This window comes from Neodiprion fabricii, chromosome 1, assembly GCF_021155785.1.
Source record: "Neodiprion fabricii isolate iyNeoFabr1 chromosome 1, iyNeoFabr1.1, whole genome shotgun sequence".
Classification (NCBI taxonomy): Eukaryota; Metazoa; Arthropoda; class Insecta; order Hymenoptera; family Diprionidae; genus Neodiprion; species Neodiprion fabricii.
This window is the reverse complement of record NC_060239.1, coordinates 31184052-31208865: the sequence shown is the minus strand read 5'-3', so window position 1 is coordinate 31208865 and position 24814 is coordinate 31184052. Positions and strand designations below refer to the sequence as shown.

General features: G+C 36.8%; 6 protein-coding genes across 13 annotated transcripts; 3 read left to right on the top strand and 3 right to left on the bottom strand.

Annotated features, from left to right (window-relative positions):
- The first annotated feature begins 609 nt into the window (after positions 1-609).
- LOC124179194 (bone morphogenetic protein receptor type-1B-like) lies at positions 610-7769 on the top strand. The gene is made up of 4 exons (XM_046563401.1): positions 610-862; positions 4866-5865; positions 5996-6311; positions 6439-7769. Exons 1-4 carry the CDS (start codon positions 769-771, stop codon positions 6565-6567), a joined length of 1539 nt encoding a protein of 512 aa, XP_046419357.1. The 5' UTR covers positions 610-768; the 3' UTR covers positions 6568-7769.
- Positions 7770-8497: 728 nt separating this feature from the next.
- On the top strand, positions 8498-14058 carry LOC124179127 (focadhesin). 3 transcript variants are annotated; one of them, XM_046563245.1, is made up of 9 exons: positions 8498-8987; positions 9221-9289; positions 9509-9663; positions 9771-9971; positions 10050-10498; positions 10584-12744; positions 12867-13185; positions 13262-13436; positions 13920-14058. In XM_046563245.1, the coding sequence occupies exons 1-8, from the start codon at positions 8934-8936 to the stop codon at positions 13418-13420; spliced, it is 3567 nt and encodes a 1188-aa protein (XP_046419201.1). In that variant the 5' UTR covers positions 8498-8933; the 3' UTR covers positions 13421-13436; positions 13920-14058. The 3 variants fall into 3 exon arrangements, with proteins under 3 accessions (XP_046419201.1, XP_046419211.1, XP_046419221.1); XM_046563255.1 differs by lacking the exon at positions 13920-14058 and having other exon boundaries at positions 8499-8987; positions 10584-10931; positions 11112-12744; positions 13262-13420; XM_046563265.1 differs by lacking the exons at positions 8498-8987; positions 9221-9289; positions 13920-14058 and having other exon boundaries at positions 9555-9663; positions 9914-9971; positions 13262-13420.
- Positions 13463-15525, bottom strand: LOC124179259 (protein C1orf43 homolog). Its single transcript, XM_046563498.1, has 4 exons — positions 15363-15525; positions 15032-15188; positions 14728-14947; positions 13463-14477 (listed from the first exon to the last, which is right to left on the bottom strand). The coding sequence occupies exons 1-4, from the start codon at positions 15519-15521 to the stop codon at positions 14285-14287; spliced, it is 729 nt and encodes a 242-aa protein (XP_046419454.1). The 5' UTR covers positions 15522-15525; the 3' UTR covers positions 13463-14284.
- A 417-nt stretch (positions 15526-15942) lies between these two features.
- On the bottom strand, positions 15943-17493 carry LOC124179215. The gene is made up of 4 exons (XM_046563418.1): positions 17350-17493; positions 16596-16994; positions 16326-16510; positions 15943-16237 (listed from the first exon to the last, which is right to left on the bottom strand). Exons 1-4 carry the CDS (start codon positions 17491-17493, stop codon positions 15943-15945), a joined length of 1023 nt encoding a protein of 340 aa, XP_046419374.1.
- A 329-nt stretch (positions 17494-17822) lies between these two features.
- On the top strand, positions 17823-20966 carry LOC124179254 (protein immune deficiency). The gene is made up of 4 exons (XM_046563484.1): positions 17823-17959; positions 19185-19602; positions 19702-20033; positions 20112-20966. Exons 2-4 carry the CDS (start codon positions 19284-19286, stop codon positions 20250-20252), a joined length of 792 nt encoding a protein of 263 aa, XP_046419440.1. The 5' UTR covers positions 17823-17959; positions 19185-19283; the 3' UTR covers positions 20253-20966.
- Positions 20967-22275: 1309 nt separating this feature from the next.
- On the bottom strand, positions 22276-24245 carry LOC124179224 (deoxynucleoside kinase). Of its 6 annotated transcripts, none has more exons than XM_046563430.1 (5): positions 24096-24245; positions 23908-24016; positions 23188-23387; positions 22860-23109; positions 22276-22693 (listed from the first exon to the last, which is right to left on the bottom strand). In XM_046563430.1, exons 1-5 carry the CDS (start codon positions 24102-24104, stop codon positions 22356-22358), a joined length of 906 nt encoding a protein of 301 aa, XP_046419386.1. In that variant the 5' UTR covers positions 24105-24245; the 3' UTR covers positions 22276-22355. The 6 variants fall into 6 exon arrangements, with proteins under 6 accessions (XP_046419386.1, XP_046419403.1, XP_046419414.1 ...); XM_046563447.1 differs by having other exon boundaries at positions 23188-23375; positions 23815-24016; positions 24092-24239; XM_046563458.1 differs by having other exon boundaries at positions 23188-23375; positions 23907-24016; positions 24092-24239.
- Between the last annotated feature and the right edge of the window lie 569 nt (positions 24246-24814).

Genomic DNA, 24814 nt, shown 5'->3' with positions numbered 1-24814 from the left:
TATACCTCTATACCTATATACGTATACAAGCTGAAAAAGCCTACACCAATGTTTGAAACGTAAGTATAGGTATGCGATAGATCGGGCGGTAGAAAGATATCGGATGCTGCGCGTATAATCCAATCAACATATCCAGGGTCAACTAATTCAAATTCCTTGACCGGTAAGCGCGGCATGCGATGGCAGTAGGCAGTGGCATCCTACCTACGCAGAATTAAAGATATTATAAATCGAAGAAGAAGAAAAAGAAAATCCTGCCATTCATCCAGCTCGTAAACGTCGAGTTTTAAAAATCATGGTAAATAACAGCGAGGCGGGGCCCGGTCATCCCGAGGCTCCTCCGGCACCCGAACGAATCGCCTGAAATCTCCTGGAACATCGGCAACGGTGATCTCGGCCCTCCGGGTTCCAGTTTCTGCGGCGTCGCGGCACAGTGGCGCCCAGCGGGCGCCGCCGCACTCTCCCGCCGTCGCTTGACGCCCCCGAGGAGTCGGGGCCCCATCCCGGCCCCCTCGCCCCTCGCCGAGAAACCGTCCGAGGAAGAATCTCCCCACCGCCCCGAGCCGACGTCGTCGTTCCTCGGCCCGCCGTACGCTCCCGGATCCCCACCACGACGGTGTTGCCGAACGGAGTCGAGAGACTAGAGAGCGACAGAACTAGCCTGGCTGGCCTGCGCCTCGCGGCTCGTTCGCCTCGACGTTGAACGTTAGTGAGCAAGCGGTAGAGGTTCGTCACGGACGGTGAAGTATGTGCTCCGGATTGTAGAAAATGGCTGCGTTGCCCGCTGGTACCTCAGGTCGGCGGCGGTGTAAATACGGCCTGTGGATCGGACTCGGTGTTCTTATCGCGAGGACAACGGGAGGTGAGTAGACCGCCATCGAAATCGCGTTGTTCGGTGGTGAATGCGGTATTATAGGTGGTTAAAGTTTCGTTCGAATACCGTCGGAAGACAGATGTTCCGCGTCGTTGCCGTTCTTACGGTTGATACCGAGAGACGGAGAGAAAGACACGGAGCTTGATTTCATCTCGAATAGTTGAACAGCGGCGGAAGCACCCGACTTATCAGACTTTGTCCGAAATTCGTCCGTCGGACCGTGATCTTGGAATCTATCGAGGCGTAATTACTGCTTCAATTGCCATCTCCGCTCCATCGTCGGACAACAGCAACATCGAGTCACACGCGCACGTTCGATTCAGAGATGCGGAGAATACCCCTCGAGATAGATTTTCTCCCTTATCCTCTTCTCCGATTTTCCGTATTTCGTCAAAACCCGCCTCAAATCCGTGACGACGAACCGCGCTCTCGAATATCAAACTGGCAAAAAAAAAAAAAGAAAGAAAAGTGGCGAAACACCAATTGCGACCATTCTTACAATTAGCCCGTCGTGACTAGGTTAATTCGCGTTGTTACAGAACGAAACGTTCGGCGAGATCTCACAGGAAAAGGTGTACGTGCGATGTTTTCTTTCACTCCTCTTTTGGCACCGAGGATGCTGTGCGGTGCAGCCGCGTAGCAAGAAGAGGTGTGCGTGGATCATCGTCTGCACGCAGCGTGAAACGCGACAAGTTTGTCGCAGGGGATATAATTACAGTTGTCGTACGACGATATGTCGTTTCTCGGCACTTGCGCGTCACGCAATATTGCGAATAATTTGTCTGTCGCAGATGCCTGAGGAAAGTAAATCGTGAAAAAAAGAAAAATGCACAAATCCCTACCGTCTAGGTACGATCCTGACGGCGCAATACGAGCCTGGGAAGTGTGCAAATTGCTAGACTCGCTGCCTGCTGCCTACCGCCCGCGTTCTCGTATCGAGCTCTAAGTTCACACTGACGATGAAACTCAAGCCGCACCACATGTGCCTTGTTGGCTTTTAACCGCGCAATTCTAAGAAAGTGAACGGCGGCACGACTTTTTCACTTTTCGACAAGTCACGTTTCGGAAATTTACTATACGATACACGCCGTTTAACATGCATGGAAACCTTATTATTATCATTACCATGCAGCCTAGTTTTAAATCACCATCGTACATGTTTTTTAATTTACATATATTTTCATTTCGACTTACCGTTAATTCGACAATTATTGAATCAAAGGAAGTTTACCTTACCTACAAATTGTTTCGTAAATCGTGTGAACTTGTTTTGCCTCGTTCTTCAAAACGATCATAGCGAAAGTTGATTCGTATGGATGTATGCGCATGTTGTACGTGTACCATTTCGAGATAAAATTGTTGGGGGGGAAAACAAAATGTTTGCATTGGTGATCTAATCTGTGCAATACGTATACGTGTTCTTTTTTAATTGATTTTTCTTTATCATGTTGTATTGGATTTCAGCGAAATTCTTTAAATGAAACGTGTTCTAGATATAAGAGCGATCAGATTTATTTACTCGTTATTTTGTTGTTTTTCCCCTCGTTTTCGCTCTCTACGTATTGAAACGCGTTGCGCGTTATGCCTATAATGTTTATAGCAAAGAAACGTATACGCTGAGCCATATTCTTTAAAAATAACCGGAAACATTTTAGCTTTTTTGATGTACATCTGTTTGTGCGATGTTTACTTCATAAATTCGAAAAAAGAATCAAGTATCGTCGGACATGTATCATAGCTGTGTATGTACGTATACACACGTGATCGTGGACTACGAGAGTGATTCGAGCAATAGTGCGATCTACGAATTATATACAACGTATGCAATATGTTCGAGTCGTAGGTATCATCTTGACTGTTAGACAAAGCGAAATAATAATAAATAAACTATTTTTTACGTTTGAGCGTCGTTTGTAATCTGCATAATAATAGAGCTTTCAAGAAAATATGTGTGTGTGTGTGTGTGTGTATATATATATATATGTATACCTGGAAGAACTTTACGTGAATGAATAGAGGGGACGATCCATCATTCAGATATTTCGATGTTATATAAATAGACACAACGGAGTAAATTCTGTCAGCAGTCAGTCGACGCAGAGATAATACGCACGAATGTAGTCATTTGTATATATTCATGCTCCTTTCTCAGTCTTCCGTTCTCTGAGAATAATAATGCTCGTGTAGTTCGAGCACCGCGAATCCATTGCTTGACAATACCCTGAGAAAATGTGAAAAAGCACGTACGGATAATTCTAAACTGGCGCTTAAAATATTGACAAAAGTCGAACCGCGATCGCAGGGTACCGGGCACCTGAATTTTAAAATAACTTCCACTACGTGAAAGCGTTCACGATGGCACCGGTTCGTATCTCATCGTTAACCGGAAATTCGTTATAGTAGTAAAAATTAGAAGAGTCGAATAAAGGTCTGCATTGACAAGAATTACCAAGACCAATCGTCAGGTCGACGGAGGAATGCAATTCGAGCAGGGGAAAAAAAACGAATAAGAGAAAGATGGTGGTACATAATGGAAAAGCTGGGTAGTATAAGGTATTATTCGACGTATATGGTAATCCTACCGGTAATCCTGTGCCGCCGGTTATACCATTTTTGGTATTCGAGATTTCGAGATGCTCTCTCCCACCTTTCGACTCTGATAACGTGAGATGATCGCCTCTCTCGTGTAGAACGCGCCCGGCACACGCCCACGCGAAACTTGTCAAGCAACCTCAACTCTCCCATGATCAATTATCATTTAATTATATTTATCTCGGTTCGACCCGTTCTATTTCCCTCTCCCACCACTTAGTCCTGTATATCTCCGATCGTGGCATTTCTCTCCTTCTCTCCGACTCCATTTAAAAACTTTAAACCCGACCGAGTCCTACGTTCTTACCGTATAATGTATAATATCTACATACATACAACGTACAATATAACCTGGAACCTTAATCGGCTCTACATTATACGAACGAAAATCCGTGACACGATTGTTGTTGGGGATTTTTCAACGTCGTATACCCTCATGGACCACTTGAGATTCAACGCTTGTAACACTCGCACGAAACACGTAACGCGAAGAGTCGAAGAGTTTACGTTGGCTATCCTCATTCGTCGGCTTGTACAAGTAACTTATTGTATGGCTTGGCGCCTTTGGCGCCAATATGTTACTCCAGAAGGGGCGACGAACCGATGTAATGGGATCGCGACGCTTCGTTCACAACTTATAACAGTTATAACTTGTTGCAACCGCCGGGATCGGTCGTCGATGCGACACTAAGGAAATTCTCTTTGCTCCGGTGAAACGGATTTTCATAATAAGTAACGGTTGCTGTATGGATAATGCAAACGGGATTGCATTTAGTCCTAACAATGCGTACTCAAACACAAAGTGTAAATATTCACCACTGACTATAGCTCGAAATATTTTTTTCATACTGAAATGATCCCTTATTGTATTAAATAGATCATTGCGCTTAAACGAATTGGTCCGTTCCATTTTTTTCCAAATATTTCGGATACTGATCAGTGTAAGAATTGACGCGGAATTAATTTTTTCCACTTCGTTCGATACGCGAAAGGTTTCAAGAAATTAAATATTGATTGATGTTATAGATTTAATGCGCAATCTTTTTCTTTTTTTTTTTTTACCTTCTTAACACGTCAAACACCAAATATTCAATTATACTAGAAGGTGAATATTAATTCTACTTTATAGTATAAGATTTGAATCTTTTTTTAATACGATTGAATTTGTATCCCGTATTTTTCAATGAGATAGAATTTAGTACGTAACGTTACTGTAACGATGAATGCTTACGAAAAAACGTTAATTCGATTGTCTAAGTAAACTAAATAAAGAGCCAACTCCTTGCAAGACATGATAAATTGTACAATAATGATTTTTCTCCAATGCTTCGTTACCTTAACGTTGCTGCTGGTGATTTCAGCGTCGCATGTTTTAACTAGTGTTCTAATCTGATTTCAGTTCTTGGGATCACATGTTATTGCGAAGGTCACTGCCCGGATAACCAGCCAAATGGTACTTGTGAGGGAAAACCTGGCGGACACTGTTTTAGTGTCGTCGAAGAAGTATGGGACAATGAGATCAAAGAATACGTTTCCGAGTATTCTTTTGGCTGCTTACCTCCTGGAGAACAAGGTTTCATGCAATGTAAGGGTTCGCTGGTCCCACATTGGAATGGAAAAAACATAATATGCTGCAACAACACCTCGTTATGCAATCAAGGTGTTTTTCCAACATACACAACTCGGCCCACTGTACCGCCAAATCCAATGGCCGTAACATCAAGTACGACACTGATTGTCTTGGCCATCTCGTTGTCGGTTTGCTTGATGATACTTTTAATCGCTGTTCTCATAATGTACCGTCGGTACAGGCGGAAAGAGCGCGGGCCATGCCTGGTTCCTTCGCAGGGAATGCTCAAGGATCTAATCGATCAGAGTAGTGGTTCAGGATCAGGCTTACCGCTTTTAGTGCAAAGAACAATCGCCAAGCAGTTGGCACTCTCCCAGTGCGTCGGAAGAGGAAGATACGGCGAAGTGTGGCTTGCAAGATGGAGAGGGGAGAAAGTTGCGGTCAAAGTATTCTTCACGCTGGAAGAAGCATCATGGTTTAGAGAAACAGAAATTTATCAAACCGTTCTAATGAGACACGATAACATTTTGGGTTTCATTGCTGCCGATATCAAAGGAACCGGATCTTGGACTCAGATGTTATTAATCACAGATTATCACGAGAGGGGCTCGCTGCATGATTATTTGCAAACTACAGTTCTAGATCATCCTTCCTTATTGGCAATTTGTTTGTCAATTGCTTCAGGCGTCGCACATTTGCATACAGAGATATTTGGCACTAGAGGAAAGCCAGCAATAGCACACAGAGATATAAAGAGTAGAAATATTCTAGTTAAAAGAAACGGGGAATGCGCGATCGCAGACTTTGGTCTTGCTGTGAGATTTATAAGGTAATATTGCGCAACAACCAGTTACTTCTAAGAACCTTGTAGTAATGTTTCAAACCATGGCTACAAACATTCCTTTTAAGTCCTTGGCAACTTCTATGCTTTACTACATTGAATCTATTGGTTTTTATAGCGAAAGCGGAGAGATCGACATAGCACCTAACACACGTGTGGGAACACGTCGATATATGGCTCCTGAGGTCTTGGACGAGACTTTGAACACCTCCTCGTTCGATTCCTTCAAAATGGCTGATATGTATTCAGTTGGACTTGTTTTATGGGAAGTATGCAGGAGGTGCGCTACTGGCGGCAAGGTGTCTACGGCCGAGCCATATGCTTTGCCTTATCATGACGCTGTGCCTAGCGATCCAGACTTTGAAGATATGAGATTAGCTGTGTCTGTCAAAAAGAGGCGTCCAGTTATACCTACGAGATGGGAAAATGATTCTGTAAGTATTAGAGTCTAATTGAAATGATTCGCAAAGGAAATAAAATTGATTCGATGAAATAACTGAATTTATCCAGTTTAAAAAATTGGCAGAACATTTTATGTATAATCAATTTGCTAATTTTTAGGTTCTATTTGCGCTGAGTAAAGTCATGACGGAATGCTGGCATCGAAATCCTGCAGTTCGACTAACAGCACTTCGAGTGAAAAAGTCGATATCAAAGCTACACATCGATAATGCCATAAAAATAGTGTAGTGTTTGAAGAAACGTTACATCAAAACTGTTGTTTTTCCCCTAGTTCAAAAACCCTTGTAAATATGCCCTGGTGTAAATAGAATCGATGACAGACTGCAGCCTTAAGACTGATCGTACTGAAAATTATAGATATTTGACGACGAATGGATGCGTGTGATTCGGTATGGTTAATGAGCGAATAATTACGACTAGTTATAGATATGACAATGTTATGATTTCTTTAAGTTGACATGTGTTAAAATTTGAAACAAAGTAAACGCGTTCACAAATTTAACACATCTCGTAATTTTAGGATTTGTTAAAGTGAAGAATAAACGAGCCACTTAGATTTGGAATTGATTACAGCGTTATCAAGTGTTATTAGCGTGTTTTCATTTCTTGATATTATCGAGCTCCATCAAAGAGTTTTCAATCAAATCCAGCATCATTAAATTTTCGTTATCCATTCAATATATAAATGCAAACTTCTATTATAAATTTACGGAGGAATTGATATATTGTAGCAAGTTATTGTAAATAATAGTCTACTAAATATTAAAGAAATGTATAAATTTGAAATTGAATTGGTGCCGTTCCTGTAAATTAACTTTCATCTCGCATTGTTTATGATTAAAGCAAAGTTAAAAGCGAACTTTTTTAATAACGTAAACACTGAATGCAAAAGTCATTATGACTGGTGCTAGAACTTTGATCACATGAATATCTACCTTTCTTTCGGCCATTTTAGTTTGTACAAAATAAGAAACAATGCTGGCTTTGGTCCTTGATAACTCAAGCTGAATAGTTTATTGTTAATTACTTAGGATTCTTTATTTGATATATTAATATTATTTTATCAGAGAAATTTAAATCGTTGCAGGATCTTGACAGTTTTACATATAATTTACTCAGACATAGTACCTAGTTACTATGTCGCATGATGCAGTATAAAATTATTTAAATTTGTAAATTCTACAAAGAAAGTAACATTTAAATTATAAAACGTGTGACACGAACATTGTTATTGTCTTATCAAAAGATTCGAGGCAAATGATCATTAGCCTAGAACTATCTCAGAATATGGCGAAATAAATTTATTATTGATAAACCAGCGTATGAAACATGTTACTAAAGTGAATTCGAATTATCAATCTTTACTTTAACATACGCCACCACCAGGATCGTACACTTCCCTAATACCCATGTAAAATAAACAATACTCCGAAAATTAATGCAACATAAAACCACCGATAACTTTTTAACAAAGTTATAAACACGTTTTACCACTTCTTTAAATCCATTTTATCATTAACAATGAATAAACACGCTAATCAGCGCGCTAATATGAAACAAAATATGCAATTACTTCAATACCGAGAAAATTAAACTGTTTTGTGTGTATAGTCACACGCAATGTATGTACATTATTACCTCTTTCAGTATTTTGAGTCTATGATATCATCATATCGCTGTAATATTATAGCTTTTACAATTTGCCTGGACAATTGATCATTTGCATGAAATTTGGGTGTTGTAATCTACATAGAGCTCCCTATGCATTAAGGGGTGCTATTGTTGAATAATGAATATTATCCTAGTTCTTCTTTTTGAAGATCAATTGTAATAAATTATATTATGTACAAAAATTGTTCAGTCTTATTAGTAATATCATAGGTAAGAGTTGTGTAAAACAAGTGTGCGTACATACACTCCAGCCGCACAGTATTTTTTCCAACAATAACTAGACTTACCTATTTTATTATAAATATGACTAAAATTAACGGTCATTTGATTGCAAATAATGAAATTTATATTTTTAATGAGTATTAAATATCACTTTTTTCCAAACAAAATGATTTTCAGTCACATTCTTTTCATACTCATATTGTTCAAATTTTTATTTCGTTTGCATTAACCGACAGTTTCCTTAGTGATTCTGCTTTTATTTACTAGGACAACAATGGTAGGTAAGTTTATAGAGTTCAGTGGGTAAGTTATGACTAGAATAATAAAAATATATTCCTTCATCAAATGCAGTCAAACGTCTCTGAATCGTGACGTTTCCCGATCTCACATGTGGTGTCGATGTAGCCACGTGTAGGCCGCGGCCACCAATCGGGAAGGCGAGACAATTTTCAGATTTTACATACCTACACGACGTAATGGATGAATTTACATGAATATGTAAAAAAAATCATATTATTTTCTCAAATTTTGACGAAAGTAGATACGATAGATGAAGAATTTTCGAACAAAAGTAGTTACAGATGAAGTTCCGCGAATGCACATCTAACCTCTAAATGTCCGCATAAAAAGTACTTTCATGAGAATGCAAATGGTATTAATAATATTTGCGTACGAGATTTGTGCTGAATAAAAGAAGAAACATGGATGAAGTTGAATGTAAATTGGCAACTAATAATGCCATATTAATTTCACATGTGAGTATATAAAACTACCGTTGCATTTTGCACCGGTTGTATTTTACGGGCATTCCATATTTTTTATCAAACTCATTTAGCATCATTATGAGATAAGCAATTTACAGGAAAAATATATTTACATTCGTAAGTCCCACAGTAACAACAACATTTCAAATTATGCCAGCTTGTTGATAAAGTTCCCACATCAGTTTACGTTGGAAATTATTTAAAAGAATTTCTTCACTTTTTAGGCAATTTCGAAGATTGTTGGACTAATAAAAGACCGCAGCGATGAACTGAACGGTGGGGATGTGTCTGGGGTGAATAATTTTAAAATAATTCATCACACCCACTTTGTTCGAACATAGTACAATGTGTCGTAATTGGACGATTCATCGAATATAAGGGGATTCCTTTTCTTTAAAAAAGCTGTGTTATTTATTAATACCTTTCAATATTTCAAATGTAGACCTTAGCAAAAATGTTCAGGGGAAATAGAATGAAGGGGTGAGTGAAAAAAAAATAATATGAATCCACAGGTACCAGAATTGGCAACGTTGATTTCCAAATGCGAGAGCAGTAATGCCCTGATTAGCGTCACGGCATGCCATGCACTCACGACTCTTGTGGAGAATGGCGTACTTAGTATCGGTACCACATTGTCCAGATTCATAGCTTTGTTAGGATCAACCAAGTGAGTAACAACCATAGCTGAGAACACAATATGAAATGAGTCGTTTCCATTAGCAGGAAACATATATTACAGAAAAATTTATCACTTTTCATAAAATATTATTGTAGGAATTACACGGCTGTAACGGCGGCAATAAGTAACCTTCTGTTACTTGCATTAAAAATTTACGATGACAAAAATCCTTATATGTGCCCCTTCACACTTAAAACGCCACAACATCCATTAATTACTGTTTTGAATCTGAATAAAGATATCTGGAGGGACATTTTGAATCAAATGCAGTTTATGGTAAACCATTATGAAAAAGAGTGAGTTTCCGCAACGTAGTTACTTTTAAAAGCCACTCCGCAATAGAAGTGCATCACCCAAATTTTTTCTTGTTTCAGGATTGCACAAAACAGCATAGAACTCTTACGTCCAGTATTTCTCTTCATTTTATGTAACCCAACATCAACACTCTCCGAAAGCTGTAAACAGCAAACTTGGCATCTCTTGATAAAGACGAATCATGCAGTTTATCTGCAAATCGAAGCATTACTCTGGCTGCAAACCAGCAATGCAAATTCTTGTATCAATACGAACTATAGACTTCTTGAACTGACTGAACTTGCTTTACTTAATAAGGATAAAAAATTGTACGTTGCTCTGACTTTGCTGATATCATCTCTTGCTCTTGAATTAGTCAAACATGGCTGTGATCCGAGAGCCAATTTGGAAATACTTTCAGAGATTTTCAAAGATAATGACAATGAAGCCAGCAGTGTTACTATAGCTTTATTGGCTGAATTGATTTTAATATGTCCTGCCGTTTACTTGAATAACGTTATTCGGTTGTGTGAGTACATCTAAGCCTTAAACAAAATGCTGAAGTTCAACTTTCTTTATATTAATGTTTCTAATAAACGTATATGTTTTTGTAGGTACAACTATAATAGATACGTCTTGCAGTATTACAAGTATGCATATGCTGTTAGCATCTTTGCTACAATGGATGGCGTATCCTTCATTATTATCATGCGATGGTCTGGAAACTGCTAAAGATGTGATAAATTCAATTAAAACTAGGAAAACATGGTCTTCACACACCAAAAGACTTTACGCAAACAAAACATTTAGTACACTGAAGTATTTCGATTCCAATGTACCGTTCTATGTGGAAACATGCTGTTGCGTAGAAACTCTATGCAATGAGAACATGATCTTATGGCTGGAGAATATTTCGAAAGCTCCTCAAGACTTCAAATACAAATTAAAACTGTTTCTTAGCGGTATATTCTTACAAACAGAAAGTAGCAAAGTAGCAATAAAAGTATGCCAGATTCTCTTGGGTATTGTGAAAGAAAATAATTCTTTCGCATCTCACTTGCTTTCCTTGGTTTTATATAAGCTAACTAATTCACAAAATTACAATGAGACTAAAGCGTTGCTTTTTTCTTTACCTGAACTAGCAATAGCCAAAGAGAATGTACCATTGATAATTCACAATTTGGAAACTTTACTGGGATATGGGAAACCATTGAAACAATTGGCAATAGAGCTTTACTTAAAAACGTGGAAAAATGAGCCACGATCTCATCGATATCTCCAAGCTGCCCTAGTGGATGCAAGCAAAAATGATCATTCTTGGGAGACAAGTATAACTTGTGCAAGGGCTATGAAATACATTTGCGAAACTCGACCAGAGCATGGAGCTGAATTAGTTCCGTTGCTGTCACAAATATTAAACAGGTGTAACGATCTCAAGGGTAGTGCCCCGAGTGCTTTGGCTTTGAAAGGTATATCGGCACTGTGTGAATCTGGAGTTATTGACATATGTTCAACATGGAAGATTTTATCTCCGAAACTGAATAAGGATAAGAGAAGCATCGTCTTACAAAGCCTTTGCGAGTTACTTGGGGATATACCATCATATCCGCGTCGGCCAAGTGAAAATTTTGACAAACTTGTTATTGAAGTAATAACTAAGTTATGGAGTTACGTTGCCGCTTCTGAAACCACAGAAGTAGTTACATCTGCTTTGCGTGCCTTATCTGCATACAATTTAGAGCTAATACCATTGAAATCATTGCCAGAAAATTTCCGGAAAGATTTAAAACTGCCAGATATCTACTGTCAAACGCCAGCGGATGCGGCCAGGAAGCCTGAATTAGTTTTACCGTATATCCCTGGCACGTGCTGGATACAAATTTTGGAAAATATTAATTCGTCAGCCTTGCGAGCAGCTGGGGATTTGTTAATATCTTTTATCAAATCCGAAGTCAACAGTTTTCGAGGGAATATATATTCTCCGCCTCAGGGAGAACCGAATAACTTTCGTTACCTACCAGATAAAAGTGTTATAAAAGCTATCGGCGATTACATAAGACTTTCTAGCGTATCTCCTAAAGATCACAGAGAGCCAATAATTGTCGAATGTTTGAGAATACTCTCACAAAAATACCCAAAACCCCTACCTCCTATAAACTGGGTGTTTTTACAAGGACACTTGCAATTAAATGATGAGGCTAAAAAATATGTCATAGCTTTGGCTTGCCACCAAATGACAATATCACCATCCGCTAAACGATTTATTGAAAACTACCTTACCACATTCGAAGCAGTCACACAATTCCAAGAATATGTGTTAATATATGCAAACTTGCAGGATCTGTGTAAAGGAGTACCACCCAATATTTTAAGACCAGTTCTAGAAAAAACGTTGAATTACACTTTGGAAAAAGCTCTTATGGGTAATGACGAATCGGTAGATATGTACAAAGAAATCATGGTATGCTATAAACATACTTTAAAAGATGAAACAATTCATGATGCAAATAGAACCTTACTTTCCATTATATTGGAAGGGCTTTTGGATAGAATAGAGGGTGATAGCAAACTGTTCGAATTTTATGTCGATACAGTTGTTGAATTGTCATCAAAGCATATCGAAAGAATGACATCACCGAGTGTCTGGTGGGAAGTTACAAGTCAGCGTCTGAAAAAAGCGATTTCAATTAGAGCAGAATTGACGTTGAAAAAGGATGTAGAATTACCACTCGCCTGGATGAATGAAGTCATTGACACTGCCATTACCATGCCTGGGTAATATTTACGTTTCATGTAAACTCTGGTACAATATAGACGTTATTGAAGCGATTAAATTAGAAAGAGGTTCATTCTGTTATTAAATGCTTGATAATAACATAACATTTTTTCACGTATAGGGAACAGGTATTTGTTCTGAGAACCATGTTATACGTTCAATCAAAAATGCGATCTGAATCCTCTACTTCAAAATGGGTGTTAGAACTGATGGGACGTATTCAAGCCATATTAGCTGACTTATCGCTGGAAGATAATGATCAAAGAGCTATATTTCTCTCCGATGTATTGTTCATTTCTTGCATTTGCCTCTCTGGCAATGATTGCCTGTTGACAAACAGTGAATCGATTGTTCTGTCTAGAGGCCTTCGGGTCAGTATGTTCTCCCAAGCCATTGCAGACTTGGTTCAAAATGAACACTGGCGTCGTTTTGTTACTCAGGTGATTGTCAATTTCATATCTGACTATATTCTTCATTTTGTTACTTTGCGAAAGATGAATGGTATTTTCATTACAGATTATGGAATGGCTGCACCATATGCGATCGAGTATATTACCCGAATTATACACAATTGCATATCACAATGCCTTGGTCTCTCTCAAACACGAACGATACTTCAACGACGCCTGGACTAAATATTTATCGCATAAACCACGAATGCACTTACCGTTATGACTTTTCGGATGTAGAAGTAAGATAAGTGTTCAAGACCCAACATAATATTAAATAGGTTTTAATTTGGTACATTATTACATCCATACGACTAATTGTTCAGCCTTAATTTATGACATCAATGACATGTGATTTGTTCGAATGTAGAATGAGAACATACGGTCAAACAAAGATGCTACGAGTATATTTAGTCACTTGGAAGTGCAATAGCAAAAGATTAAGTTTACCTGTCGAAATATACAGATCGACATCAATTCTAATGTGATATGAATTTACACACTTCACGAGTCATGTCGACAGAAGAATTTGACAACTATTCGTTTACAATCATTTACCATACCACGTGTACACCTATTGATTATTATAATTCCAAATCATTCTGACAACAGAATTTACAAAATTTTACTTCGACGATGGCAATGACAAATCCGTAAAGTCGAGACTATCATTTATACTTACAATAATCATGCTTTTCTTACATTATTATTTACATTATTTTCAGTTTGAACACCAGTGCGTCGATTAAAATGAATAAATGAATTCAATACTCAACTGAAGAAACCGATAGATTTGATCACCATTTGCATCCATATGTTATTTACAATGATCTCAATGATCCCGATAAAATAAAGAGATATTTTTCTTACCGATAACAAATAAAATACACCTTGTTTTAAAGAGCAGTGGGTACTAATTCCGCATGAAGAAGTACTGGATAGTTGTGTATAAAAAAATAAATATAAATTGAAATACAAAACTGCAGCTCAAGAAGTACATCAAAATCTGTATACTTCAAGTACAGCCGCTGTTCAAGCAGTCCATGGTATAAGCTCGTCACATATGTTGTATGTGACGATAACCATAATGCTACACGGATGTTTCACTATTGTCTAATGCCATTACTGTCAAAGTGTGTGGCCTGGACCCACATAAAATCTGATCTTCGGACGGACGCATTCTTGGTTCTAAAATATTTCTTTTTGTATCAACATTCTTCTTTATTGGTGTGCGACTGGGGCTGGATTTCCTACTGTTTGGATAAGACTTCAACAAGCGAGCTCTGTTGAGAAAGAAGTGAAAAAATTAGCAAATTTTTTATCTAATGCCAACTGATATACTTTTCACCAGACATGAGATGTTCGTGTTTTAACTTTTGATTATCTGGCATTGGAATATATCAAGGAAATAATCAGTTAATGACTTGTTCTAATTCATGTTAATAATATTCTGAGTGAGAGAAAAATTCAGAAGGGATTTGGTCTGATGAAAAATCACAAAGTATTAATTATATCCATTATAAAATAACTAACGCATCCATAAGTTTCATAACAAGCCTGGAATAAACTTGATACTCTTCGTCGCTAAATTCAGTTGGGTCATGCCGTGCATGTTCGTACAGATCGCAAAATTGATGAATGAGTCTCTGCCCACTGCCATTTAACGGTGCAGCTAAAGTTCTCAAAAGATATGCTCTCAAATTTTCAGTTGGATGACGTTTCATGCAGTTGTCGTACTTAGTGATTTCTGCCTCTGAAAGAAAATGGTACAAAAATAAAATATAATGCCACATATTTCTCTACGATAACTGCCTGCGTAAATCTACTCATACAATACCTAAATTTTTTACATCATCGACAGCTTTTAGTCTATAGTAATGTGGTGGAACCTGACCACCTGGTGCGACTATGTATCTAGGATCACTTATCAGCTGCGGTTCGTGACATATTCTAGGTATAACTTCGATTCTCCTTTCCACTTCTCGTTTCAGGGACTATAATGTGAAAAAGCATAGTTCGTTTTAAATAAAATAAATTAAAGTGTACCGTTTCGTTGTTACTGAAACTAAGCTGTTTGTTCTTAGTAGAAATCGTCAGTTATAAATCATATTTCGTGATTACATACCTTGTTTCATAACCTACAAAAATAACGTACACGGAAAACTCACTTTTTTCGCATCATGTCCAATTGGTACATGCGGCCCTCTCCTCGACCTCAAAGCAAATCGCATGATTTGCCTTTTTGCAAAAATAAAGAGTAATACGAAGGTTAATACGCCAAATCCAATAAATATTACGACAGTCACACCTGACGGCTCCTCTGACATGTTGACGTTGCGTTCTAGATTCGCGGTTCCACGTCGGTATCTCGGTACCACGGTATGCGGTGGTTAAACGTAAATACGGGCACAATCAATTAATTTCTAACCGATTTGTAACAGCATTTAAGGAGTAGTTAGTCCTGACATCAAGTATATCATCAGCAGTTAATTGCGTATCATAAACACCTATACCTATGTTTATCATCAAAAAGTGGAGATTGATTTGCTATGGCGAAAAATGAAGAAAATAGGAGTGTCAAGTACATCATTCAGTGCAGTTTGTTTTTATTTCTTGTCGCGGTTTGATTCTGATTATTTTTAAGGTGATGATTTCGAACATGTGTTCATTATGTCTAAATAAACCTAGCATATTTTCAGATCAGAGAAATGCTTTTAAATTTTAAATAGATGTGATACACATCAGAAGTCAAACAACTGAATTACTTTCTAACATTTTGGCCATCAGTTTTTTGAACAACGTGTTATGGTCAGCAACTATTTCTTCATAGAAATGTTGTTGTTGTACTGTAGTCGGTGGGTTTGTCTTCAAAATACTCAGTATCAATTTTCCGTAATTTTTATCTCTGGAAAAGTCGTAGGATTTTTTCCACAATAAACCCAGCACTTTTTCTTTAATATTGTCATCTATGTTCGCTACCACCAAATCTTGTAGGACCAAAATGTGCCATTGCTTAAGATCCTTTACTTTAGTCGATAAGTCACTAAATAAAACAAGAATTACAGTCAAGTTAATAAAAACGTACTTTGGCATAAGACTGTAAGTATGAATTTTTTATGTAAAGTACGCACGAAATGTAAGCACGTTTTTGTTGATTGTCCAAACTACTTGTAATACTGAGTATCGTTGTTATTTCTTTTAGGTCAGAATTCAGCGAAGGTATAAAAACTAGATTTTCCACATCTTCTGGAAATTTTCCCACACATTCTGTAATCGCTGCATTCAGTAATCTCGATGGCTCTTCGATAGAAATTATCTAAAAAATAATTTATGAAATTGTAATATCAGCAAAGTTTTCGCCAATGTTTTTTTTCATCAATTAAACAAGTAAGGCCACTCACTGCTGTTAATAAGATATTCTTGCACAAAAGGCTGATTAATCGTTCGCTGAGTTTCATGTCCATACCACATACCGAGTGGCATAAATTATAAATTCCTTTGTAACTTAATTTTTTACTTAGATCATTAACAATACTTGATAATTCAGAATCTGTGATATTGTGTATATGATCAACCTCAAGTTTCCCATTAGCACATTCTAGTGATTCGTATAAATAATCTGCAAGATTTTCAATTGAGCAAATTGATCCGAACGTCGAGCCTGATCTTTCGACTTGCGTAAAACCATATTGCGTGGCTTGTATTGATTCTGAAATGCCATCCTGGCTTGATATTGCCCGGTTTACTGTTGCCTGTACATTATCTTTGTCATCTTCCTCCACAGGTATTTGTTCAGGTTCCTGGAATCAATTATCAACTAGAACTACGATTCTGCAGATACAGTAGAACTTCAGTAATCTCATTAGTCAATCATAATTTTCGGTATTCCATAACTCCATGTATTATGAAAATTATAAAGTTTCTAATTCCCGCTTTACGATCTGCTACATCAGTCATTGGATAGTCGAAGTATTTACAAAGATGGACGAACCAATAAAGGTTTCTGTCAAATTAAGTGTGTGCCATACGTGGAATACCAATCGTGCGGGATTTACGCTCACGCACGTAAGCATAAGCGGAGCAAAACATGTTCACACATAAACAACTTACATGGTGTTAGGTGTTGATTAAAACACGGGAATTCCTATTACTCACCACCCAACTTATGATGCGCCATGCGTTTTTCATTTCGGAAGTTTGATGCATCGACTGATCTCTAATAGGATTTAACCTATCCATAGAAGAAGCGGATAAAGAATACTTTACAAAGCAATTCTTCTCGTCCATTTCACTCGTCATGAGATTAGAATTTTGCAAAAATAATTGACCGAGTATTATTGCATAATTAATCACTTTTACGATACGTCGTCTGCTGTGAAAGCCCCGTTCTCTCAGATCGTAATTTTAGATATTTCTTTTCAAAATTAATGATCGAGCGACTGAATCCTTGTAACTTTATTCCATGTGAATTGGTCTGGTTATTGCACTACAGTCTAGGACAAACTATTTGTCGGATTACGTCCAGGTTTATTTATACATGTGCTTTATTACTCCTCTGATAATTGAAGAAATTGTCACCCGACAAGCGCGGGCACCATTTGCTCGCGGCCAGTGAGCGCAACAAGTGTCATATCTTGTTCTGATCCGAAGTGAACCGCAGTTGTGGACGAGGCAGCAGTTACAGGAAAAATTTGCTTAAAATAATTCACGTCCCGATTATATCTTCCATATTTCAACAAACACTGGCTCGACACAAAACATACGCGTAAGTTGATCAATTTATGATGTGAATACATGATCTCGATCAGTTGGATTTATCGGCAATATTTAACCGTTTATTGTACGTTTCAAAGCGCGTGACAAAAGGTGTATTTCTGATGATAAATAAATGTGTGGATATCGAAACATTGCATTGTTCGAAAGCGCACAATGGCATGCTTGATTTTCCAGGAAAATATACAGTCGTTATCTCGTTGAAGAATTTAACATGTGTATGCTTGTAAACATGTGGGGAAATTAAAATTTCAAAGATTATATATTTAAGAGGGTCGATTTAACGTCGAGTTATCCAAATCCACGCACCTCAAACGAAATAAGGGGCATAATAGCCCCATTCTACATACATTTCTGAACAAAATAACCCCAATACATTTCCAATTAACGCAAAAATAAAGAAATAACATGTTTTCTACCAAATCGCAATAGTAAATAGAAATATTCAGGTACAGTTGTAAACGATTATCTTGAAAAATATTGTTGTTTTACTTTTGTGCAATTGTTCAACAAAGGATTGGCGTAAAAATTTTCAACATCATACTTGAATGCGCCTGCACTATTTTACTTGTTTTTCTTTGGCTTGTTTTCTGATGCATATTCGCCCATTTATGGCATAAGTGTGGATGAGAAAAAGCACACATTAAGGAAAATCTTATTTACCATTACATTTTGTATAGAAAATACCATGTTTATCGGTGTTCGCTATTCTCATGTGCACAGGAGCTCCAGAAAACAAGACTATTATTTTCCTTTATCATTGTGCATATAAATTGTATTGTCTATTGCGGTGGAAAAACTTATTACAATTTGGAAAAAGAAATACTCTTATTGTTGATAAAAAATTGGGAAAGCTTTCTCAAGCAGTTGAAAAATTTCGTTCTGTACCAAGTATTATTTTCACATTAATTTGCTCTTTTGAAAATTATGAAACCAACCAACAGATACAAATTGTGCAAAATTCGTATCTCAAGTTTGACGCTTTCTTCAAGCACCCAGAAATAGTTTTCAATTTCACGCCTCTTCCACAATGTGTGGGTAATCTATTTTTAAAGAGCGGCGTTATCGCTATGTTCAGTTTATATCGATCGAATTCCAGATTGCTACCAAATAATAATTCGTATTGTCATATGCTACTAGTGTGAATAGTTCTACTGCAAGAATCGCGGTATTACACCTGAAATACAATTTGTTGTTACGAGATAAAAATGTTGCAGGAGTGACATCTACGAGTAGAGTCGTAATAAGGTCAAGAGGTATTTAAAAATTTTGGGTGGCGATATCTTGCATGAATTAAAAAAAAAGATCAAGCAAAAATGTCCGGAATCACAGCTCTGGCGCGCCGGCTACAATGTCTGACTACAGATGCAAGACCGGATCCACCGAGAATTATTACAGAAGAAAATTTAAATGTGCCACCTACAGAGATTAAACAAAAATCAGTACCAGCAACTCCTGAACCCGATGATACAAGAAACAGTACGCCAGAAGTTAAAAGACAAACATCTGAATCGAATACATCGATACCTCAACCTGAGCTTCTAAATCCAGAAAACTCTGGTTCTGCTCGAAGTTTCAAATCGGAAACAAGATCTAGGAGTCCTCGAGGCTATGCCAAATCGAAACGCAAGACATGTAAGTTGAATGTTGGTTATACAATGAAAATTTTCCATGGACACATTAAAATAATTAAGATAAATATTAATCACATTGTTTTTAATTTTTTTCTCACAGCACCCAATGCAAATATTGTGAATTATAATATAATTAATGGAACTGGAATCAACATTGGTCCAAAGGTGACTTATGTTTCGAAGGTGACTCATCAGTATGGGGAAAATAGGAAAACAAATTCTGAAGGGTTTCCTCAAAAACCAAAGTTTAAACCAATGCCGCATGATGTCATGGAAATTAGTAAGAGTAAAAAAGAAATTAGCAGAGATGATATGCTTGTAATAAAATCACATATTGGATACGGGTGGCGTGACGTAGCAAGAAAATTAGGCTATTCAGAGGGGCAAGTTGAACAATTTGAAGAAAATTATAAAGACAACGGCATTGCCGAGGTAATTCAGATGACTTATTCAACAAGAGTACCTACAAAATCTGTAGTTACAGCATTTTCAGACTGTTCTTTGTTGCAGGTCGTCTATAAACTACTTCTCGACTGGAAACAAGCTAAGGCAGAAGACGCTCAGTTGGGTCAGTTGATTTCTATAATTTGGTCATGTCGAGAGTACGATTGTGCTGAACAATTAGCAGATTCCTACAACAAACCTGCTTAACCGACTGAATCTTTTATGATAAAAATAATTCCTCATTTCTGTTATACATAGCCTATTAATTGGGCTGTATGTCGAATGAATGATTTTTATACAAGCCCGATAAATGCTATTGGTATGCGTTTTTTATCAAACATATGGCAAATTATTTTATAACATATGTTCAACTTTTATACTAATTACATATAAACATAACTAATGTTTCTGGTGCAATATGCTTCAATGTTAAAGTCCCAGTTGGGTGTAAATATTGTAATTTTGAGCAATAATTTGTTTGACGAATTTATCGTGAAAATGATATCCGTGTATAACGAATAGTGTAGAGCAATCGTGCGATACTTAAATTTTGGAATTGAAGGAAAACTGATTCCTAATTATTGCAGTTACATTGTGCGCCATTCAAGCATTCCAGCCATGTATACTATAGAGTGTTACGTTTACAGGTATATGTTTACATATATTCTTTATTGTTGTCTTGAAATTTGAAAAATGTACATATAAGGCATACATGTATGCAATAAAAAAAAATAGTTGGTTTGGATCTCACTATCGTATCTTTTATCAACCGCTCCAACTCTCCCCTTCTACCTAAATCTTAAATTTTCTAAGTTTGTTCAATTTTTCATAACTCTACATCTCAAGGCAAAAGATTGAATAAGGACAGTTGGATATGCGTGCGTCCATATATACAGTTACTTACATATTTTATGAGTTACAGCATGATAAAATAACAAAAAACAAAAAATAAAATGTCTGAGTTGTTCACAATTCCTAAACTATTCCTCACTAAATTTAATTCACCACAATTTACTACTACATAAGTAGATTGCAAATGCAATATGGTACGGATGCCACGGGAGAGAAGACTTGCAAGTACACCTATCATTTTAGCCACAATGTGACATAACAATAAAATAAGTGTACAAACAGTTTTGTCAACAAGTGATCGAATGTTTGTAACGAGCTAGAGCTGGGTAAATAAGCAGATATAAATTCATCCCGGAAGTTGAAATAACTGTAAAAACTGCATGTAATATATAAAAATCCGATGTGTAAGATTCAACTTATGCCTTCAGTAGTATAGTACAGTAGAGTGTTTCAAAAAAACCGACTATTTTTTTTTTGGTAGAACATTGAAAAATCTTTCGAGTGTCCCTCAAAAATGACCTCGGTAAAATATGAGCTCTTAATATTGATATTTAGAGGTGGCGATTCTCAATTTTCTATTTCCCATTTAAATAACATGGGAAAATTTTTTTTAAAAAGTTAGAATTTTATTGCTGGAAAACGAATCAGTGTGAAGATATGAACAAAACATATTCTGGTAGGAAATTTTATGCTCTGCAAAAGAGATCTGAATAAAGATTTGCGTAAGGTAAGTCGTTTCGGAGTTATCAGGCCTCAAACATCGAACCGTTTGAAATAATGATGTTATTAATTTAAAAATGCTACAAAACTGTACAATACTATTTGTAACTAACTAACTGCTACAATAGTATTTAAGTGATATGAGTCAGTTTTATAGCATTTATAAATTAATAACATCATTATTTAATACTATTTAAGTGATGTGAGTCAGTTTTGTAGCATTTATAAATTAATAACATCATTATTTCAAACGGTTCGATGTTTGAGGCCTGATAACTCCGAAACGACTTACCTTACGCAAATCTTTATTCAGATCTTTTTTGTAGAGCGTAAAATTTCCTACAAGAATATGTTTTGTTTATATCTTCACACTGATTCGTTCTCGAGCAATAAAATTCCAAATTTTAAAAAATATTTTTCCCATGTTATTTAAATGGGAAATAGAAAATTGAGAATCGCCACCTCTAAATATCAATATTAAGAGCTCATATTTTACCGAGGTCATTTTTGAGGGACACTCGGAAGATTTTTCAATGTTCTTCGAAAAAAGAAAAATAGTCGGTTTTTTTTTAAACACTCTAATAGTTCAGTATGTTATTTGTGAACAAACACAACGTGAAAAGTCAACTCCAATCTTGGGACGATAAAATAATCAATATAATTAATAAAAATATATATGTTGTAATCACATTACATTAAAATATTAATTCTTTCTTTACCTATGCGATTTTTTCATCACTAGACGCTACCAACTGAAATTTTTGTAGGTGACAATGGCGACATAGGTTCGACGTTTCTTCTCTTTTGCATATTTTTGTTTTCCATGATTAATTTGTCTCTGTTTTCAAATATACTGCGTCTGCATTTTTCAAATTCTGCCATCATCTCACTTACACTTTTGTTCGCATCCAGAACCATCACTGGGGCAGGTACGGAAAATAGAGACCGATTATAAAGCCAGTCGTCGTGTACATCATGAACTTGTCTTAAATACTCTAATGACACGCAATCTTCTTCTTTACGAGCCCGAGTTCGCATCCGCTCATAAACTACTTCTGGAGATGTTCGTAAGTACACTGTTGTAAATTTGAAATATATATAAACAGATGTGTGAAAGAATTCAATATAGTGGTTGCAACATTTAGCTACAAAAAAAAAAGAAAAAAACAAAAAAAAACGTAAGTGTAAGTTCCTTTTTCTTCATAATGTTATGAGTGGGGAATATTGGAGTGCACTAGTTACCTATCAAGTCTGTTTGAATGTCAGCACACTGGATACACCATTCGTGCCACTGTTCCAGAATATCTATTTCCACCTTTTCCAACATTTTGGTACGTTTCATATTCTCAATGAAGCAGCGAGCGCTATATACAGATCTTTCCATAACTTTAAAAGGTAGATTAGTTTTCTGAGTATGCAGTTGAAGCATTGTCAGTTGAACGTAAGATTGGAATAGGCAACCGTACCTAACAGGATCCTTATACATTTTTTCCTGCAACGGAATACGTAAGAAAAAAACTTTAGATTTCTACTTTAGTGTTACTGTGATTATGATTGTTTGCATTCTTACCAACAAATTAGTTCCACCAACGTCGCGCCAAAGTTCCACTGGTTCTTGAAGAACCAGCATATTATCATTTGCTTTAAAATTATTCAAAAATGTGGTTTTTCCACTACCGATATTGCCTTCTATACACACCGTGAAAAGCCGTTTGCAGTTTTTATTGGGTGAAGTACTCATTCTTGCAAAAAGTTTCCCTGCAAGTAGGCGATTTCAACAAGGAATACAAGGAAGTCAACTCAACGGATGTACTTTAACCTTTGTATAGTCGGCTTCTGATAGCACACAACAAAAGGTAACCTACTCCTAGGGATATATAAGTTATTTATTGCTCATAACGGTTTATATTGCCTCTACTTGTTATGTGTCACAATAAACGTGAAATGAAAATGAAAATGAAAACGAAAATATGACAAATTTGATTTGAATCGAATGAAAGATTACCGGAATCAAATTAAAAGTAGAACAATAAACAATATTATTGAGATATTGAAGACGATATCAATTATTTATTCACATTGTACATATTCAATGATTTCACCATGCGTGAAAATCACATGGATATTTTCATCACTCTGTGATTGTAGGAATGAATCTATTGTCAGGCTCGAATAAAATTTTAATTACGGTACTTACGGAATTATTTATAGTAAACTAATTTTTCTCCGGGCTAATTCTACTAACAGGACAGACAGAGGACAAAATCAGGGGCACTGACACCGAATTACCTGACTAAAAGGGCGGTAGAAGCGTAAACATTCCCGCGTAAATATTCTGCAATAGATGGTGGGGGAACCTTACATCTCTTTCTACCGTCGAAATTTTGACAGGTCGCATGCTGATTTCGCAAATAATTAATTTAAAATAGATATTTTGTTTGCATCGCATTTTATAACCTTTTATTTAAACTTACCTACATTACGCATTATTATTAAACGTAAAGTTTTTCAATCTATCAGATTTAACAATTAGTTGAAACAATCATCTTCCATGTCGTACAACCAGCAGCTACTACATCCGTTTGACTCAACATTCAACAGTAATTGCAGTACCCTTTCAGACCGCGTTCAGGCGATTCTACGTGCGTTTGTGAACTATTGATTCCAGCTGATGTTAAGGGTGAGTTCACATAGGCGGGGTTGAGCGGTAACCAATCAAAATGCATGCAATCTAGTGAACATTATATTTATTACATTGCATTTGCTACCGCTTGATCGCGCTCCGCACCAATGTGAAACAGCCGATAACCATATAGTACTCCTACCCTTACCGACCGAGGTTACTGATCCTTGAATGGCTCGTTCTACTCTTCATTTTTTCCAGAACGAAAAAAGTCACTCGCACGAATAGTATTACTTCGTGGTCACCCGCCAGCAAAGATTATGGCCTCAGAAATGCGGGATATGCGAGAAACGTAAAATGTATCAGAAAACCTTACATTTTTAGATGATTTTCAGTATATCGATAACTTTCTTAAATTTTACTATGAAAGAATAATGCACCGTTCTCGCTCATTTGTTCACTTAATGAAGCGAAAATAAGCGTGAATTTGCTTGATCGGTAAAGGTAGGAGTACTACATTGCTTAAACAAACAATACGGAGTGTATGTATGTATGTACATACCCAGAAGCAAAT